The sequence below is a fragment of the Convolutriloba macropyga genome, chromosome 2 (genome assembly GCF_964194025.1).
Source record: "Convolutriloba macropyga chromosome 2, txConMacr16.3, whole genome shotgun sequence".
Lineage (NCBI taxonomy): Eukaryota > Metazoa > Xenacoelomorpha > Acoela > Convolutidae > Convolutriloba > Convolutriloba macropyga.
The window spans coordinates 17,953,536-17,975,508 of record NC_134469.1 but is presented as its reverse complement, the minus strand read 5'-3'; the positions used below and the strand labels follow the sequence as shown (position 1 = coordinate 17,975,508).

At 37.9% G+C, this 21,973-nt stretch overlaps 1 protein-coding gene across 2 annotated transcripts; it reads left to right on the top strand.

The window, feature by feature from the left end:
• Nucleotides 1-1,056: 1,056 nt before the first annotated feature.
• LOC142335169 (uncharacterized) lies at nucleotides 1,057-21,492 on the top strand. 2 transcript variants are annotated; one of them, XM_075383539.1, is made up of 4 exons: nucleotides 1,057-1,290; nucleotides 3,888-4,077; nucleotides 4,343-4,499; nucleotides 21,089-21,492. In XM_075383539.1, exons 1-4 carry the CDS (start codon nucleotides 1,124-1,126, stop codon nucleotides 21,469-21,471), a joined length of 897 nt encoding a protein of 298 aa, XP_075239654.1. In that variant the 5' UTR covers nucleotides 1,057-1,123; the 3' UTR covers nucleotides 21,472-21,492. The 2 variants fall into 2 exon arrangements, with proteins under 2 accessions (XP_075239654.1, XP_075239655.1); XM_075383540.1 differs by lacking the exon at nucleotides 1,057-1,290 and adding an exon at nucleotides 2,377-2,528.
• The last annotated feature ends 481 nt before the right edge of the window (nucleotides 21,493-21,973 follow it).

Genomic DNA, 21,973 nt, shown 5'->3' with positions numbered 1-21,973 from the left:
TGAGAAGATTAAAAAACAAAAGTAAAAACTTCAATTGTGCAATTTCCAGAGAAATTCTTACATTTTAGCTCCAATTTTGTCCAATTATATGTTCTCAGAGCAAGTTTTCAATGTTAATTGTGATAAATCAGTCACTTGTGATACACTTACTCGGTGAATGTTCATCAACTTAACAATTTTGTAGTTGTTTAGGAAAATTCCACCACAATCAATGTCAATTGAAAGATCCAGTCTCAATGTTAGAAAAAGCTTTTCAGAAAAAATACTTCCGAGAAGACGACGGTTGTTTTTCCGAGAAGACGAAAGAAAGAAATTTTAGAAATCAACAAAAATAGAAAACTTAGACATTTGGTAAGTTTATAATCGTAATATTGGAAACACCATTCTCAGAAAAAAGGACCGTGCAATGCACCCTGTGACGAAGAGGAAACAAATTAAGAAGTCCAATCTTCTGTTTGTATCCTGCATTAAAAAAACCATTGTTTGTGAAATTTTGTGCCTCTTGTGGTACAAATCCAAGAGAAGATAAATAATTAGGGAAAAACACAAAACGTTTTCCAACTAAAGACAACTCACTGGAAAAACTTTTTGAAACAGAATGTTTTTGAATTGTTTCAGGTTGTCGTAGACCTCTTCTGCAACAATTCAGCTACTGTGATTCTGACTGAATGCTCTCTTAGGTAGTAATGAAACAGATTAGACGTTTTGCAGAAAACAGTACATTAACAATAAAAAATTTATAAACTCTCTGTACCGGGCCTAAATAAGAAGTCATATAATTTAGTGAAAACTACGCATTCATAGTACTATGCTGACATAGTTCTTATCAATTTTCAAATTTTTATTGTTTTTACTTAGCAGCAAAACATTTGAATTTACGTTTGATGTTTACCTGAGAATGTCTTTGTGAACATTCCAACCTCTCTAAAAACTTTTATACCTTTATTAGAACATACTTGAGAACAAGACCACGCTTGCAGTTATAGCACTACTCGTCAAAACTCAAGGCTCTCTGTCCCGGAATTTTATGATCCAGCTGGACAATAATGAGTGCAATTGAGTTTTTCTATCTTTTAAGCTAACTTTCACCTAACCTGTACGGTCCTTTTGACCTTAGTGAAACATGCCAGCTATTGATGCTGTTCTTCAAACTCTGCTGTCTCTCATACTTTTATATCTTAAAACAGGAGCCACAGAGGAAGCCAGGAAGAAAATAGATTCTTTCAGTGACTTTCGTCCAGCTACGCAACTTTTGGGTCACACATTGAAGTCAATCATGGCTTACAGCAGGTAAGAGTTCAATGTTATAAAGGCAGACATATATAACTCATAAATCAGCAGATTTACAAAGTTGAACCAAATAATTCAACAAAAACTGTGTACTACAGCTTTAACTGAATTTACAAGCTCTAAATCCTGCATGTTTTGATTTCTCAGATCAAAATAATCTGTTATCAGTTCAGGAAGGAAGCATTTTTAAAATTGCAGGGATGGGTTCTCGGGTCGAGACTGGATAGTTAACTTGTAAGAACTTGCAAGTTTCTTACAAGCTTTTATAAGTCTATGCATTGCCATATAAGTTTAACCTAAAAGTTCTTGTAAGTTTATCAACAAACTTATAAGTTCGTACAAGTTTACTAACTAAACCTTACAAGTTCTTACAAGTCAACAATCCAACTTATAAGTTCTTAGAAGTTTACTATTCGATCTTATAAGGCTCTTGCAAGTTATCCCTGCTTCTTGCCTAATATCGGGAAAAACATGAGAACCTTGAACATGAATGTACGCATATTTTTGCATCGACACATATGTTGGCAAAAATAAAAGAAAACATCAGAAAAATAATAACCTGGAGCATCACAAGAAAAATCTTTCCATTTTCATTCATTTTTTTGAAAAGTTTCAACTTGATCTTCATTTCTTCAAAATTTCTTGGTTCATTTCTTAATCTTCAAGTTCTTGATTTTTTCGATTATTCTTGTCGTTGTCGAAGTTGAAGAAGGTTTCTTTGAGAGTTCCTTCGGGTCCATGTGCGTCCTTGTAGAGCTCCTTAACAGAAATTATTTTGTTTAGATACACACGCACGCACACACACATACACACACACGCGCACATACACACACGCGCACACACACACGCACACACAAACACATAAGTTTTATGAATTTATAGTCGGATCATTTCCGTATGTTCCCACCGCACGTTATGCGCCCTTAAAGTTACAGAGCACGTGCCCGTACACAATTATTCATTAAATAAAATTATGGCACGTGCGTCGGTGGGTGCAAATAATATACAGTCACTAAGCGGGGGGCACAAACGGAAAAGATCCAAATAGTCATTTCTTCTTGATGTTTTTATCACAGGAATCAATGACTTAATAAGATTTGAAAATGTAAATGCTTAAAATCACTATTTCTACACCTAATGGTGAAGTTTGGAAGACAGTTACAAGATAATCATCAGACTTGCAATTTCTTACAAGTTAGAGTTCCGACTTGTAAGTTCCTACAAGTTAATCATCCTTCGTAAGTAACTTGTTTCTTACGTAGTAATTTCTTGTAAGTTAGCCATCCTGTCTCGACCCGGGTTCCCTGATGGAATAAATCGTCTCGTCCAAAATGCATTGCTTTCAGTTTATTCCCTAAGTTTTCAGCAAAATGTTCATCTAGACTCCAAAATTATTTAAAAAAATATTTCTATAGTTTTAATCTTGGTGTCTAAATTTGAACCGTTGACTGGAAACAGACCACTAGCGAAATTCAGTTATTCTCTAAAGGAAAGCAAAGGTTTTTCTAAAAAAAACAAAACAAGGAACTTCTCTACAAATGCAGAAAAATTGGATAAAGAATGTTAATCATCATAGTTTCGAAACAAACAGGCCTAACATTCTTCAGAATAAATTTTTGTTCCGAAAATGAAACTTATTATAAAAAAATTTTTAGAGGTACAAATTCGGTACAATTTTGTAAGATTTGAGATTTTTAGGTGAAATTACATTTTTTAGCAGTGCAATGTGTTGAAATTTTGTAAGTTCACCGCTGACTCTAGTGTTGAATTTACATAAATTTACCGCTTAAAAAAAGTGTCAAAAAGATGTAAGATCAGGGGGTCATTTTAGGGGGGTAAAATCTAACAATTCCTAGCTTACTCCCCGTTAGCCCCCTTGTCTAACATCTTTTTACCCCCTAAAATTAACCCCCCCCCCCTTAAAAACAAATGCGACAGAGTGAGAGACGCGCGAGAGACGAACGATGTAATTTCATCGCATTCACTTTGATTTTTATTTTTAACACTTTTTACTAAGCGGTGAATTTATGTAATTCCACCAAACTCAGCGGTGAAATTGTGTAATTTCAACGCTCCCAGGCAATATTTGTTATTAACGCATTCACCGCCTCACTTATGTAATTTCACCGCATTCAGCGCTTATCTTACAAAGTTTTCCACATTCACCGCTTATTTTATTTTACATAATTTTGCGTTGAATGGCGATGACACCTCGACCCGGATTCTTTAAATATCATTCTGTTATTTTCACACTATTGATGATTTTGCATCTTTTAATTTCATTTTGAAAAAACTGTTCCCCTGTGAAATTTTATGACCCAACAACAGCTCACGTGCGCAAAACGCATAATTGATACAATATTTGAAGCATAATAAATATAAGTCTTTTAATTTTTGTTTTCAATTATGTATTTTCTCGACCATTTACAATGGCAAATTATTTTGATATTTCTTGATTTCGTTTACATTTTTGAGAGGATTCTTAACTGGAGCTTTTTTTTCTCAAATCAAATAAAAAAAGGCGGACCTTAAGTTGGAAATGATGTCAAAACTAATCAACAGCAAAAACAATGCTAAATAAACTTCATTTGATCCAGATCATCATGCTCTGCAGCATGCAGCGTCAACAATGCTTGCGTTTCATTTAACTATTGTGAAGATGAGCTATGCCACCTAAATACTGCTACAATCAACGACAATTTCGCTACTTTGAAGGTCCAAACGAACAGCAAATGTGTCTACTCTGGATTGCTGGACAAATGTACGGGAAATGATCCATCCGTCGAAGTGAGAATTTGATTCTTTGTGAACTCTTTTTCCCATTACGAATGAAATTTCGGATATTTTTCCGTTATCCTCCCGTAATTACGTTTTCCTTCCCCATAGCTACAAAGCACGGGCCATTACAAAGTAAATCACTGTAAGTAAAAAATATATAGATAGTCCTTTATATAGATAGATTTAAAAACATATAGTTCTTTGCAATTGCAGCACTTGGGTGAATGAAATATGAAATATGAACTAGGTAATTTGCGGAGTGTTATTGTTACAGGAATGCGCGTATTGCGACACTATATATGATAAACACCACTGGTCGGGTTGGACGTTCCATTCACTTCACAACGAAAGTTACAATATGCTTAGAATGGACTTCAGACGCAGTTGCTTGGAAAGCAACGCTGTAGTGGTATCAAATGCCTACTGTCAAGGTTATAATTTTTTTTCACTGCCCAATGAAAACAATAAGTTCCAACAATCATCAACAATAAAGTCTGGTCAACCTCATCATAGCAATTAAACGATACTTACATGGGTTTATAATGGACAAGATATGAGAATTATTTCGAAGCTCACTATAAAAAGTTTAGGTAAATTATTAAACTTTCGCAAAGAATAATCGAATTCACATGAATCCAACAGGAAAATTGTTCTTATCTGAACAACAATCGAAGCTACCCGCACTCATCTTATAGCCGAAAAAATGCTTTTAAGTGGATTTTCGTTGAGAAAAAGTCCGGAAGAAAATCTGTTTAAGGCAGTCAATTTGGACCATTTTACCTGTCATACGGCAATGGATACCCTTCACATATCCATGTCCGTATTTAGTTCAATTTCATTATTTAGTTCCATTTGAAGAGCAAGTGCTACTCTTAATTCAGTTAACTTTACTTCCTCCCATTTTTAGTAATGTAATGTCTGTTAATACTGTCTATGCAGGAAATTCATTTGTTCATACTATACACAAATCTAAAAGTTACTTCCTTGTTCGTGATCGAGTTGAACAAACCTTATTTCTTAAATGGTAATCATTTTAATTTCAGTCTCCCATTTGCAGCGCTAGAACTCAGTTTAATTTAAATCTTGCAAAACGCTTTTCAATTAAGCTCAGTAATTTTCACAAGTGCCAATCGCACCGCGATTGACCATTCTAGATATCAGTAAATCAGATATAAGAAATTGGCTTGCCACTTGCGGCGCAATTGCCCGCTTCGACTTGTAATAAAGCATTCGCAACTCAATTGGATCTACCCATCGCAATTGAGTATAACATGGCGCAGTCAGAAGCGGACTCTAAGAAGACACCATTTCACATAGAGGCATTTTGGGAAAAGCCAACAGCAACACCTCCTCTGACGTGGGACAAATGGAAACACAACAGTGGAAACTGGCTCTACTAGCTAAAGAGAGAATCCTATTAGACAATCTGTCAAACGATCCTCCATCAACAGTAACTTACCCGCCTGAACCAACCTATGAAGAACCAGTAGAAAACCATACACAAGCGACAGAAAGAGATCGGAAAGTCCGCAATCAACAATTGAAGGTAAACTGGCAAAATCGCTGTAAAAAGGTTGAGGAGATTGGGATTTTGTGTGGAGATGAGCCGTGGGGAATTTGCGAGCAAAAAACGATATCTTTGTTGTATTTGAGCATTGGAACGGAGGGACGACGAATTTTGAAGAGTAAACACCCCCCCCCCCCCCCTCCAAATAGAGAAACAACCTTTCAAAGAATTGTGGAAGGCAATGGAGGATTCTTTCACGAAATTTCGTAACATAACTTACGATCGTTTTGTTTTCTATTCTTGTAAGCAGCAAAAAGGAGAGTCAGTTGAAAGTTTCTATGGTCGTCTCATAGAACTAGCGGAAAATTGTACCCTAGGTAGTTAAGAAACTACCTTGATTCGCGATGCATTCATATTGAATATGATTGATCATGATACTCAAAAAGAACTGTTGAAAGAAACAGTCGAGCCATCCAAAGCATTGGAGATAGCTATACAAATGGAGATGGGGGCGCAGAATCAACAAAAGATAAACCAGAATTTGATTTCGGGCACAAACTCTGTGAATTCAATCAACAGTAACCAAATACGCAATCGCAACGCGAATGCTCAACAAACCAAGCAAGATTTCACCCGATACGCAACTGTGCCCCAAAATTACCAATACGCAAGCACTTGTATGAATTGTGGCCTTCGTTGGAGTCATAACCATAAACAGATTTGCCCCGCGAATGGTAAGAAATGCAATAATTGTGGCACTATTGGTCATTTCGCAAGAAAATGCCGCAAACCGAAAAAGTCTCAGGGACAAACACAGAGAGCCCAACAAACGAACGTCAATCAAATTGACCAGTCTCCCGAAAAGAGTGATGATGAAGAATCCGTCAATTACATAACAAGCTAGCAACAACTGTATGAACAGGTGTATGACTCAAACTACTACGACCGCGATTCGGATGATTACGTGGCGGTGATTTCGTCTGACTTGGTACATCAACTGGAACCACTAAATGTAGATGTACAACTGGGAGAAATTCGAGCACTCGCAATGATCGACTCTGGAAGTGCAGTTAGCATCATAACGGAAACTTTGGCAGACCAAATCATCCGAACCACAAAATCTGCTAAGTGGACCGACACGAAAGAAAGAAGAAACTTGAAAACTTCTTCAAACGAACCCATAAATGTTCTTGGGCATTTGGAAACCAGAGTAACCTACAATCAGTGGAAAGATAGAGCAGCAATGTTGACTGTGGTAGAAGATGGGCACAAAAACATAATCGGGAGGGATCTTTTCACATTCCTGGGACTTGCGGTGGTACAAGAACAACCAGAACATGGTAAATATGTTAATAACATAAATACTTCTACATGTAAAATTAAAGAGACAATCGCGACGCAATTTCCTCATTTAGTATCAAGAATTTGTTTGTCCAAAACACATGTAGCGAAATCAAAGTTTCGTCAAAAGTTTACAGCAAAGCATCAAAAAGGTCGACGTGTTCCGATAAATTCACAACCTAGAGTTTCGGAGGAATTAGAGAGATTACAAACTGAAGGTCATATCAAAAAACTATCTAGTTGCTCTGACGAACATTTCATTTCCCCGATAGTCATCACAGTACAGAAAGATCAATCAATAAAACTCGCATTAGATTCCAAAATACTAAATAAAGCAATACATAAAAATAAATATCAAATGCCCAATATTGACATGCTAATTGATACAATATCACAGCACCTTACCAACACACAAAACGGTCAACAAGCATATTTCACCACATTAGACTTAAATTATGCATATAGCCAATTAAAATTACACCACGACACAGCAAAACACCGTAATTTTAACATCATCTGTGGAGAATCTACTGGTACATATAGATTCAAAACTGGTTTTTATGGTCTTACAGATATGCCGGCAGAATTCCAGAAGGCTCTGGACTATACTCTTATAGGTCTACAAAACACGTATTGTTTTTTGGACGATTTCATAATCGTCAGTACCGGCACCGAAGCAGACCATTTGGCATATGTATTCAAATGTTTAAAAGAGCTAGAAGAAGATAAACTAAGAATTAATCTTCAGAAATGTCATTTCGCAAAAACCGAAATTGAATGGCTAGGCAATAAGTTTACACAAACTGGAATTTCACACCTAGAAAGTAAAACTGCAGCAATTTTATCAATACCACCACCAACAACACTAAAACGCCTTAGATCATTCTTAGGGTCAGTACACTATATTGGTAAATTCATACCACATCTTGCACAATTATGTCACCCACTTAGACCACTTCTAAAAAAAATCAGCAAAGTTTATCTGGACAGCAGAACACACAAAACATTTTAATTTGATCAAATAAAAAATTGCCAATAGCACAAAAAATAGCCATTATAAACCAAAACTTGAAGTTCGATTCAAATGTGATGCCTCCCGTTCCAGATTGGGAGCAGCATTGGAGCGAAATACACCAGACGGTTGGAAACCAATAGCATTTGCGCCACAATTCCTCAACTCAACAGAGGAACGCTACAGTGTTAATGAATTGGAGTTATTGGGAATAGTTTGGTCAATTGACTACTTTAAATACTATTTGTACGGGAAAAATTTTTACAGTAGTGACAGATCATAGAGTCCTACTGTCCATACTAAAGGAGCAGAGATCAAACAACTCGTATAAGGGGCCGACTATCACAATGGATAGACAGACTACTTCCGTACAATTTCACAATCAAACATATGCCAGGTGCAAAAATGGGTCTCGTTGACTGTATCTCAAGGATTCCATATGCGAGAGCTACAAAGATATCTACATATGACGAACACTTTGTGGTAGCAACAATATCAAAATTCCGTGATTTCATGAATTACCTGATTACAAACAAACAAAACGCAACTAACAAATTTAATAGCATATTAAAGTTACATTTGCCTTCACACAAGTTAAAACGGCCATTCGCGCCGCAATTAACTACATTACTGAATACTAATTCACATATCCGCAATAAAGCATTTGCATCACAATCACTCCTTTTACGGTCGAAAGTACCATTTGCGACGCAATTAACACTTACTAATTCTAAAATTAATCAGCATTCTAAACATCCATTTGCATCGCAAATGCCACTTAATGTTATAAAATCACAATTTGCACCAAATAACTGTAAAGTTAATAATTCACATTCCATTAACAAATTTGCTGCAAAAGAGGTGCAAATGTCAGACAGTAAAGAATGTGAACACTCTGAACAATTATCCCCAATAAAGCACATTAATGGTATTAAGTCAAATAATCCACCTAATAACGCTAAATTTAGCGCAAAAGCAAAAATTCCAAAGTATAAATACCACTTGCACAAGAATCACTCGCTTTTTGCCCAAATTCAACCTACAAAAACACTCCACAGTAAATAAACAAAATAAATCCATCAACTCGAATAGTTCAGTCAACTATATTAGCACAATGTCGAAGGCCAGAGCTACACGATCCAAATAAACACCAACAAATCAAGGGTGACGTTTTCGGACACCACCCCATCTACGCCCGGAACCAACACTACCTCAAACCCTGAAGCACCTACTGGCAGCATGATTGAGGAGACAGATGATATGTTGTTCACCGAGACCCTCAACAAAGTCTTCAGCAAGAAGTTCCTAGCCATTTTGACAGGTAAAGATGCAATCCTCAAAGAGGTGAAGGATTGTGTCATTCGGAATACCCCAGACAGGCTGCAGGAGATAAGTCCTTATCTATTTTCCTATTGGCGGGACTTGAGTGTAAAGCATGGCTGTGTGTGTTTGAATGAGCGGATAGCCATTCCAAAGTCGATCAAAGATGCAGTATTGGAGGATATCTATTCTACACATCCCGGGAGTTTCGCCATGCTATCTCTCGAACAAAACATTTGGTGGCCATACATACACAGAGATATACTGGCAAAAACCAGTGAGTGCAAAGCCTGCACGGAGATTGGTAAGAACCTTAAATCAGTGATTTCGCACCGCAAATGGGCACCTCTACCAAAATGTATTGAACCAAATGACGAAATACAAATAGACTTTGGCGGACCAATTTTGAACGAAAAAGGCATAGAACAATATTTTATTACAAGTATAGATAGATATTCAAAATACCCTACAGCAGAAATAGTAAATAACGCTTCAGGCCCAAATGTAATCAAATTCTTAAATAAATACATATATCATCACGGAGTACCTAGAACTATTAGATTAGACCAAGCTAGATGTTTTACAGGAAAAAAAGTTTGAAACATTCTGTACAGAAAATAATTTTACACTTATTTATTCATCAACAAATGATCACGGAGCAATTGGATTAGTCGAACGTATTATTCAAACAATTAAGCGACAATTATCTTGCATGAAATCACAATTAAATAAAAAATTTAATTTAGAAAATTCACTTAAAGCAATAATACAACGACTAAGAATATCAAAACAAAAAACAATAAACACCACACCATTTGAGGCACACTTTGGTAGGAAATGTAACACACCTATATCGAATATCACCACTAAATCTAATAGTAAAAATCTTAATTATAGTGCAATAATTAAATATTATTTAGACGAAGATACGATTCCGGGTCGATCATATCTGTCAGAGGAGCAATGGGCAGGCACGACCCTCTGTTCGGATACAGAAATTGAACGCGTCATTTTTTTCCGCGAGTTCGCGAGCCAGGGTTGAGCAAGAGAAGAGAAACGACGGCGAACAACGCCTAATTAAATCGGAGGGAATTTTCCGATCAATTCCCTGCTCAGAACGCAGTGTCCTAGTGAAACTGGCTAGAAAGCTCCATGAGAACCAAAGACAAAAGAAAAACTTTGATGGTTTATACGAAGTACTGGCACCTGGGAGGACAGTTTGTAAAGTGAGCCCTACGACAAGTGTAATCAAGGAGCCGAACAGACAGGAGGTGCGAGTCAGAAATTCTGATATTGCAAAATTCGGTACGCGTGCGGAAAGGGACACTGATCTAACGCAGTATATCGAAAGACGACCAAAAAAGATAAGCGAAAAAACTATTGAACAGAAGATTCATAAACATAAGCGGGACCTGATTAGAAAAAATACGGGAGAAAAGAAAACTAAGAGAAGCCGAAAGCAGGCTTATGATGTTAGTGTAGTCTCTTCAGGCAGATCGTGTATATCCTCCGTGAGTAATGTAGCCAGATCCCTCAAAATGAGAATCCCGAAGAGAAACCCAGAACATGATGAAGCTCTTATTAACCGGCCAGATTTAACCCAAATTCTTCAATTAAGCCCAATTGCTCCAATCGCGCCACAACTGACCAACCCTGATGCACCTGGACCATCTGCGACGCGAATGGCTTCATCAAAACCACCAACAATATTCTGAGAAAGTCAAGCAAGAGACAGCTCACAATTAGCAATACTTCGGAATCGGACACCTCTTCGAAAGTGTAAATGAACTCTGAAAAAGAAGACGTCTCGAACTATCGTAGAAAAAGTCAGGAATACTGAAGGTTACTCTGCGAATGTGCATCAGGATATTGGAGAAACTTCCACGAGAAGTTCAACTGAATGAACAGAGGACCCTCAAAATTTGCCAAGGGAGATGACTGTACTCCAAGCAGAGAATGAGGAAAATTCTGATACAGAATAAACATCGTCAAACTTCATAAACTCTTATATTTTGTTTGTTATTTAATATTTTATTATTTAGTAAGCGGTGAATAGTTATTAATTTTCTGATTTTAATTGGTAATATTATTTTTCTCTCAAAGAGAAGAAATGTCATACGGCAATGGATACCCTTCACATATCCTTGTCTGTATTTAGTTCAACTTCATTATTTAGTTCCATTTGAAGGGCAAGTGCTACTCATATTCCAGTTAACTTTACTTCCTCCCATTTTTAGTAATGTAATGTCTGTTCATACTGTTTATGCAGGAAATTCAATTGTTCATACTATAAACAAATCTAAAATTTACTCTATTGTTCGTGATCGAGTTGAACAAACCTTATTTCAGTCTCCCATTTGCAGCGCTAGAACTCAGTTTAATTTAAATCCTGCAAAACGCTTTTCAATTAAGCTCATTAATTTCGACAAGTGCCAATCGCACCGCGATTGACCATTCTAGATATCAGTAAATCAGATATAAGAAATTGGCTTGTCACTTGCGCGCAATTGCCCACTTCGACTTGTAATAAAGCATTCGCAACTCAATTGGATCTACCATTGGCAATTGAGTATAACATTACCTATTAAAATACATTTAAATAGATTATATAGGATTTAACAAATTGATTTAAATCGTTTTAAAATAATTTTAATCCATTAAATAGATCAAACAATGACAGGCGTTTACAGGAAATAACTGTAACCCCTAAAATGCTTGTTCTCTCTTTTTCGACAAAAATTAAATGATGAGCATTAATTAGTTAATATATTTTTAAGCACATGAAAGACTATTAAAAATTTTTTAGTTTCTCCGAAAGTTTCAGTTGGCATCCCACCTTCAACACATCTCACAGCAGGTCAAGCATCAATTGTAGAGATCGGGAATCGAAATAAGCTATCTAAATACAAAAAAAAAATGAAAATAATTATTGATTTGAAAGCTAACAATTGTTTAAAAGCGGAAGCAATCTGTTTGCTTTTAGCGGGAAATAGGCAGTGTAATAGCAATTTGCATGCTTGCCGAAAGCAAATTTCATGCAATTGCCGAATTTTTATTCGTTAAAATTCGTCTCTCACAAGCACTAAAATATAAAACTGTTTAGATCGATTTAAATCTATTTAAATGTATTTCATTTGATTCTATGAATTTGAGCCTAAAAATATATTTTCTTGACGAAATCTATGTATAACACTATGTAATCTCCTATAAATCGATTATTTTGTAGATGTTTTCAATGCGGGTACCTTAATTTTACCTGAAATTTCCAAGCAGCACTGGCTGAATTTTTATCTGATCGTGCCTGAGAAACACTCGGAAAAAAACCTGAATAGTTCAGGCAATGTATGATAAAGTGATTTATCTCTTCATTTTTCTTCCTTATTTCTGTATGTAATTTTCCTTATTTCTTCAGGTTTAAGACAGGTTGAATTAAAATTCGGGTGAAGACAAAAGCAGAATTTGCCTGAACTATTCAAGCCATTTTCAAGTGTTTTTCACGAATATTCAGGTAAGAATGCAGCCTGTGATGACTGGAAGTTTTAGGTAAAAATAGGGAGTCTTCATGTGTTGTTGAGTTTAAAACAATGGGACTGAACAATTCAGGTGAACTCAGGTGTTTTTAGGTAAATTTATCTGAGCTATTGGAGAGCACTAATAGGATGCGCGGCAAAGCCGCATCCTCAGAGACTCTCATTAAGAAAAGGAAACAAACAGCGCAAAAGACAAAAGGAGTCTAGAGCCCACCTACTGAAACCAAGTTTTTAAATGATCTTGTAAGATTATAATTATGTAACAGCCTACGACATCAGTACTGTCTAATTTAAATCTTGTGAAATTTTTGTAGGTTCTTTAATACTTGATACGAAATCTTATAGAATTATCATAGAAAGCAGTAATAATTTAACGACAAATCAGAAAAAATTTGTATTATTTTGTATTAGAAAAAAGTTTTTTCGCTAAATTATTATAATAATTTTGCGTTAAAGTTGTATGATTTCTAGATTTTTCTGCATGTCTTTGTTCTTCAGGTTTCTGAATTTTATAGTTAAGCAGAACTTTTTTGATCTGAAGTTATTTCCGTAAAAATTGTCTTAGTTTGTCTAATTTTGTCATTTAAATGGACTTTGCAGAATTTGACCAGGTTTTCCCAGCACAAACGTATGCGTTACCTTGTGACGCATATTCAATGTACAAAAGACTCAATTTTTCCTTTTGCAACGCCAACAGAGGTGTTTTTGGGAAGCAGCAATGGTTGATATTACATAGGGATAAAATATTTCATGCTGTGGAATCATAACTCGAAGTGATAGGGCTCAGTGCGATGCCTCTTAGCATACTTTCTTTATTTAAGTGTCTAAAAGATCTGAAACAATCTAAAAAGCGACGTCATCAGAGCTCTGATTCATTAATGATCCAAGGCTTGCATTTTTTTGAATCATTAGGATTTGTTCCGCCCGGTTAAGTTATCAATTTAAACTGGATTGCTACAGATCACACAATACGGGATCTCTTTATGTATACCAGTTCAATCCGATAGAAAAAACAAATCGAAGACAAAGATATATGTCTAAGACCTGTTTGTGCAAAAATATTTAAATTTAAATCTAGGTTGGCTTTTGCTGTTTGTACTCACAAGTTGAGAATACCAGAAGTTGGGGTTGTAACAGTTGAATTTCAGCTCCAATAATTCGTTGATGCAAGACACAGTAACAGAATTTACTGCTCAAGAATAATATTCTGAATACAAGACACAGTAACAATTTACTGCTCAGGAATATTTCTAGTTCAAGACACAGTAACACGTTATTTACTGCTCAAGACAATTTGTTTTTGCAATATTTTGCTGAGTTATACTTTCAGCCGTTTTCTGCGGCTACTACGTTGAGTTCTGTGTGTTGCTTTTTGTTATTTCCCCTTTTTCTCTTTTTTCTCACGTGACAAACTGTAACTAGAATTAGAACTATAACTATAACTATTAAATGACTAAGACAACAGAAAGTGTTTTGTTTCTATTTTCCCCGCCTATGCAAGCTTGTTATTCCTTAAGCTCAGCTCCAACATCGCCGGCCCTGTTTTCCTTCGTGAAAACATCAGCTTCAGTTGGTAGTACTGGAGCGAGCTTCACTACTGGCCTCTTGTAGTATCCATCTTTCGTTCGGATTTTTCGCTGATCGAATCACTCCGTCGGAACCTTCAAATGTTTCGGTTATTCGACCCAGATTGTAATATCCACGTTTGTCACTGTCTTCCACTAACCACACAAGATCACCCTGCTGAAGACTTCTTTCCGTTGTGAACTGCCATTTCTTTCGACTATTCAACGTTGGCAAGTATTCTTTACGGAATCTGTCCCAGATGAGGTCTGCGTAAGCTTGTGTTTGTCGGAAGAGCTTTCTGTGATCAACAAATTGCTCTGCACCTGATAGATACGGTAAACAAAGGTTCTTGTTGCCAAGTAGGAAATGGTTTGGAGTAATAGCTTCTAAATCGGTAGCATCAGAACTGACTTGTGTCAGCGGTCTAGCATTCAGCGTCTGTTCAACAAGACACATCGTGGTTGACAGAACATCCTCCGTGACTGATCGATTGCCCAGCACTGCGTACATTGCCTTCTTGCAACTCCTAACCAGTCTTTCCCACACTCCTCCAAAGTGTGGTGCTGCAGGTGGGTTGAACTTCCATCTGATACCTTGTTGAATCAGATGTTCTTCAATTCGCACCCTGTTCCATGCTGCTATATACTCTGCCAGTTCTTTTTCAGCTCCAACGAAGTTTGTCCCGTTATCGCTAATCATTTTGACCGGTTTGCCTCTTCGTGCAATGAATCGCATAATTGCGTTCAGACAACAATCAGTGTCTAATTTTGGTGCAATCTCTATGTGTACCGCACGTACAGTAAGGCATGTGAATAGACAACACCAACGCTTTTCGTTTCTTCGACCAATCTTTACTGTGAATGGTCCAAAATAGTCTACGCCCACATTCGAGAACACTGTTGATGCCACTAATCGTTCTTCAGGTAGATTTGCCATTACTGGTGCCTTTATTTGGGCTTTTCCCTTTCGACATCTAATGCATTTGTTTTTGATTGATCTCAAAGCATTTCGTATGCCTAGGATCCAGAATTTCTGCTGAACTATGTTTCTGACATGTTCAGTACCTTCGTGATGACTATTCCTATGTTCATTTCGCAAAAATAATTCAACTACATGGTGTTTCCAATGTGACAGTATTGGATGCTTCGTTTCGAAGCTCAATTGACTTTTACCTATTCTGCCTTGAGCACGAATAAGTCCTTGCTGGTCTATGAATGGTGAAAACTGGAGGATTTTGCTGTTTTTTGGAATTTCCGTTTCAGCCTTGAGAGATCTCATCTCTTCAGTAAACTTCTTGCTGCAGTAGTCTGAAGATGCTTGCTTGTGCATCCTCTCTTTCTTCAACACTTAGTGTTTTTGTTGCCGGTTTGTGTTTTTTGAATACACGCTGTATGTATGCCATTGTATTTACTAGTCGATTGTAATTGCTGACTCGTTCCCACTGAATCAGCGGCTTCTTCTCTTCAACCTTTGTTGAGAAGACAATTTCGTCGTTTTGTTCATCTGAAGCAAATGTTAAATTCAACTGTTCAGGCCATTCGTTCTCTCGTTGCTTCAACCAGGCCGGCCCAGTGAGCCATTCGCTTCTCTTAAGTTCGTCAACATTGATCGCTCGTGTCCCGATGTCAGCTGGATTGTTAATACCACTCACATGATTCCACTGTGAAACATTAGTTGTATCCAAAATCTCAGCAACTCTGTTTGCAACAAACACCTGTTGCTTACGGTGGGAGCTGTGAATCCATTGCAGAACAGTAGTGGAGTCTGTCCAAAAGTTAAAACTGTGAATCTTCGATTCGTGTTCCTTCACTATCTGTTCTTTAAGTCTCACCGCCATCACTGCTGCTTGTAGTTCCAAGCGTGGTATGGAAAGGTGTCGCATCGGTGCGACTCGGCACTTTCCTATTACAAATGCTAAGTCTGCTGAGTATTCTTTGGGCTTTGAACGTAGGTATACCACTGCGCACATTGTGTCTTCAGATGCGTCGGCAAACACATGAAGTTCCCATTTGTCCTTGGCTGTGCTGAAGTATCTTCTATCAATGCTGGTTTCTGCTACTTCTGGAAGCTGCGCCTTCCACTTCAGAAACTCTTCTTCTTCGTTAGGTTCTACTGAGTTGTCCCAATGTTGTCCATTTTTGGTCCAGATGCTCTTCAGGAGTCGTCTCATATGGACACTGAATGGTGCAAACAGTCCAAGAGGATCAAACACTGAAGAAACTAGAGATAAGATCTTCCTTTGGGTGATTGGGGTCTCAACTTCTTTGCTTGTACCTCTACAAACCTGTAGACTATCATCGGTAATCGTCCACTGAAGCCCAAGCACCGATGACCCTTCCTGGCTGGGTTCTACTTCAACCTGCTTTGTTTTGCTGATTGATCTTAAGTCCCCTGGGATTGCGTTGGTTACCACGTCGCTGTTGGTGATCCACTTCTTCAGTTCAAATCCATGTTTTGAGAGAAGAGGTTGCAGTTGTTTGAAAACCTTGATTGCTTCTTCAGGAGTTTCGACTGACTTGATGAAATCGTCCATGTAGAAGTTGTTTTGGATTGTTTTTGCTGCAATTGGGAACTCGTCTTCGTTATCGATTGCTACTCGCTTCAGAGCGTAGTTGGCACATGTTGGGGAACTCTTTGCTCCGAAAACATGATGCTGATACTCGTAAATTTGCACATGTTCGTTCATTGTTGGTCTCCACAAGAATCTCAAGCAGCTTTTATCCCGTTCAGGAACTTGCACTTGCAGAAACATTGATTCAATATCTGCGGTTAGGGCAATTGGTCCTTCTCGAAATCTGAATATTGTTCCGATCAACCCGTGTAGTAGATCGGGTCCGGCTAACAGCTTGTCATTTAGGCATACGTCCTTGTATTTTGCTGCAGCGTTGCAAACACGGCGAACTTTACTCGGTTTGTTGGGGTTTAGTACTGGATGGTGTGGCAAATACCATTCTTTTCCGAAAGTGCCTTTGACTTCCGATTTACCAAGGATCTTCACAAATCCCTTTTCAACATCTGTATCAATTGACTGTTGATACAATTCTTTTAAATTTGGGTCTCGTTGGAACCTTCGTTCCAGTGAGTAGAGCTGACCAACGGCTGAGCCGTAGTTGTTTGGAAGACTGGGTTCTGGTTCATTCCAGAGCATGCCCACTTCGTACCGCTCGCCTGTAAACTTTGTCGTGCTCTCTAGAAATTTCTGAGCTTGCTGCTCTTTCTTTGATTGACTTACAACATTTATTTTGGAAGCATAAGTTTCTATGTCCCACCATGATTGTATATTTTTGGCCACTTTCACATCTTCTGTAGAGGCGAAATGACAAACATTTTGACTGTTCTTGCCTGTCATGCGACCACTGACTACCCATCCTAATTCTGTTAAGACGGCGAAAGGCTCACTTCGTGTTCCAATCTTATAGTCCAATGGACGTTGAATTTCGTAGGCATCTTGTCCAAGTATGATGCCTACTTCCATCAGGTTGAATGTTCTGTTAGTGAGAACATTCAGGTGTCTGAATTTGTTCTTCAGTTCCTTGTAGTCATATGTTGTGTTTCCCAACGAGATTGATGGGTGTGCAAATGCTTCAATTGAATGCACCTTTGAATGTAGTCCCTTTATTGTGATAGGAACCTTCTCTGTCCTCAAATCTTGCGTCCCATGTATGCCAGCTATGTTTAAGGTAACGTCCGTGCCTTTGGCTTGTAGTTGATCCTTGACACTTTGATCGATGAATGATACTGTGGACCCACTATCGAGGAAAGCGTAGGTAGTCAACCTGTTACTACCACTCTGAACCGATACAGGAACTATTTGAAGAAAACTAGTAACTTGGTTACTCTGGTTGATTGTTGCTGCGCTTACGTTAACTGCGTGACTACCCTCGTCCATTTGGTTTTCTGAGTGTAGCAGTCTGTTGTGCCTTTTGGTACATCCATTTATACCGCACGGGTGGACTTTACAATCTTTGATTGCATGCCCTTTCCCCAGACATCCATAACATAAACGTTCTTTTCTCACTGCTGCATAGCGATCGGTGACAGTCATATTCTTAAATATTGGACAGTTCCATATTTTATGAGTGCTATCCGCTAGTGGGCAGTTGTTGTTTTGCATTTGCTTGGTTTCTTGCAGGTTTGAACTTGCACTGAAGTTCGATGTCTTCGAGAATCGTTTTTCTCTATTTGTGTTGTGTCGGTCTTCTTTCTGTTCCCCTTTAAACGATGAAAACCCTTCATGCACGAATGCCATTCGTGATAGCCATTTTTCAAACAAGATTAGATCAGGCCAGTCCTCGTCTTTGTCATCGACGTAGAACCACCATTTTTCTTTAAGAACTTGAGGTGGCTTATCAACTGCCATGTACAATGTCGAACTTGATTGCAAATCACCAATATGTTTGTACTCTTTGAGCAAGTTCACGAAGTTAGATACAATAACAGAAAAATTAATCAGGCTGGTTGAATCATGAGGTTTCACTTGATTAGCTTTTCGTAGGTTCTCGAGCTGCGCATCTATAATTACATGCGGTCTTCCAAATTTTCTTTCTAAAATGTTCCAGGCAGCACTATAAAACTGTCCAGAATAGCCCATTCCCGAGATTGCAGATTTTGCTTTGCCTGTTAGCAGAGTTTTCAAATGGCTCATTTTTTCTGAGTCGGGAATCGTGCGTTTATCTACTGTTGCTATGAACGTGCTAGACCACTCTGGCCACTCCAGTGGGTTTCCGTCAAAATTGTTCAACCTCAATTTTGGTAAACTACTGCTTGAATGTCCAGTGTTGTAGTGCCTTCCAGCTATCGGCGACATATCCCGCCCTTCAACACTTACTGAGCGTTCGCGAGAGTTTGGGTACCATGGGTAATGCCTCTGCTTATTCCGTTCAGGGCTGACGTCAAAGCGAGCTCTTGATCGAATTGGTGTTTGCGTGTCGTTCATCGAATTCGCCCACTCCGAGACATCTCTCCCTTTTGGGGTCCAATTGAAAGGTGACTTGTCACGCGCCTTAGTCGATTGAGAACGTAAGTCATCTTTCTCCAATGCTGTTCTTTGCAATTGGCGCTCTAGGTCTCGCTCCTTTTGCCGAAGCTGATGTTGCATCTCTAGTTCTTTCATTTGCATTTCTAGATCCAACCTCTTTCGATCAAATTGTGCTCGTTCGATTTGCAACTTTCTTTCAAATTCAATTTCAAATTCTTTTATTCATTCTTCAACCTGACGTTTCACTGAAGAAGTTTCCGAAGCGTTTTCTGTATCCTGGTTGATTGTCCGTGTAACCGTATTTGTCGTTGCATTGCTTGTGTTACCATGGTTTTGGTTAAACTCTGGAATTCCAACGTTTTGTTCTAACTGATGCACATTATTCGCAGGCGGTTGCTCTTCATTGCAATGAAGAGTTGACTGGCTTTGCTGGCTTGACATGTTTGTCTCTCCGTGGATATACGGTAACCACTCTACGTTCAAATATTGAAAGTATTTTTCTCTCTCACGTTTGCGTTTTAAAGAAATATCTGGGTCTCGGAGAGTCTCAGCTTTCTTATTCACGAGTTTTTGAATGTTGTCGTCCAATTGCAGTATCTGCTGATAAAGAGTCTTGAGCTTGCTTGGTCGATCTCGATTATCAATGAGCTCAAAACCTTCTTTCTGTTTCTCAATCCACTTGTTTCGCAAGTTGTTGATCTGGCGATCCAAAACGCTTTGACTCTGTGACGGAGTCACTTCTTGTGTACTTCGGGACTGCAGCTTGAACCTCTACAGCTCCTTTATTTGTTTGCTTTAATTTAGTTTTTGCTTTTCAACGTTCCTATTTGCTTTGCCTAATTGGCTTTGCGTTGTTGAAATGTTCGTTGGGTTTTGTTCTCGTTCGTCGATGACTTCGTCACTTCGACTGTGAGGTTGGACAGCAGTTTATTCCACTGTCCGGGTCGGCGGACCAAATGTAACGGCTGCTCTCCTTGTGTTTCACAAAGAAAGTTTTACACCGCCCAGTTCGTTCTGAGTGGTTACAAAATCTGTCCGGATACTTCGTTTATGCAGTTCGCTTTTGTAACTGTATATCCGCTCTGCTGTACTTACCGTTGCATTAACTATTTTAGTTCGTAACTATTCGCTGATCTTAGTTTTTTCAACTATCAATTTAAACTGGATTGCTACAGATCACACAATACGGGATCTCTTTATGTATACCAGTTCAATCCGATAGAAAAAACAAATCGAAGACAAAGATATATGTCTAAGACCTGTTTGTGCAAAAATATTTAAATTTAAACCTAGGTTGGCTTTTGCTGTTTGTACTCACAAGTTGAGAATACCAGAAGTTGGGGTTGTAACAGTTGAATTTCAGCTCCAATAATTCGTTGATGCAAGACACAGTAACAGAATTTACTGCTCAAGAATAATATTTTGAATACAAGACACAGTAACAATTTACTGCTCAGGAATATTTCTAGTTCAAGACACAGTAACACGTTATTTACTGCTCAAGACAATTTGTTTTTGCGATATTTTGCTGAGTTATACTTTCAGCCGTTTTCTGCGGCTACTACGTTGAGTTCTGTGTGTTGCTTTTTGTTATTTCCCCTTTTTCTCTTTTTTCTCACGTGACAAACTGTAACTAGAATTAGAACTATAACTATAACTATTAAATGACTAAGACAACAGAAAGTGTTTTGTTTCTATTTTCCCCGCCTATGCAAGCTTGTTATTCCTTAAGCTCAGCTCCAACACTTTTGATTATTGCATTATAGGATGCTCTAGAAGCAATATCACTCTCCTTTGGGTGAATGAACGAAAGCGTTGGGATGCAGCGAGAGACTACTGTGCATCACGTGACCTTACCCTTTTCGACCTTCTGAACGGGGATACTGAAATTGGACTTTTAGAAAACTATCCCAGGTATATTAACACAGATACATATTCTGTCTTCTGGGTTGGAGTACGGAAAATCGGGGGAGTTTGGAGGTCTCTGAATGGAACGGATGTGGAAGACTTTATCATCTGGAATACCGGTCAGCCGGGCAACAGACCGGGAGAGGATTATTTGAATTTTAATGTGCCGGCGTATCATGAGACGGGCAAATATGCTCATGACGCATTGGACGATGGATACGAATGTTTTTTCTGCTACTAAACATTACCCAATAATCCAACAAAACTGTTGCAGTACATATTTAATCCAATATTTAAAAAATGTACAAATGTCTATTTGCTCACACTTTTTTCCAAAGCCCAGTTAGCAGAAAAATGACAGTTTCCAGATCATGTTAGATAAAAATTATCCAGTTCAAAACGGCCAAATTTTCCAGTTCATAGCAACGTACGTATCATTTGCTTTGAAATGTTCACGCTCCTTGGAAAACATAAAAACAATCAACGAACAGTTTGGTCGAGAAACCATATTTTTTCACTACCTCTGATGTGAACAAAACTAATTATTAACAAGAAAAAAAAACAGCTCAGTCATAATTGAGAAAAGTGTTATGAAAAATTATAATGTGTTACAAATTAGAGAGATAATTTTATCCAAAAATTCTTCTGTTGATAAAACTTGGAATGCAGAAACGAAAAAGAAATGGTTTTTATCACAATAAAAGTTTTCATCACAAGAGGTTAAAAAAAACATTTTTTGCCCT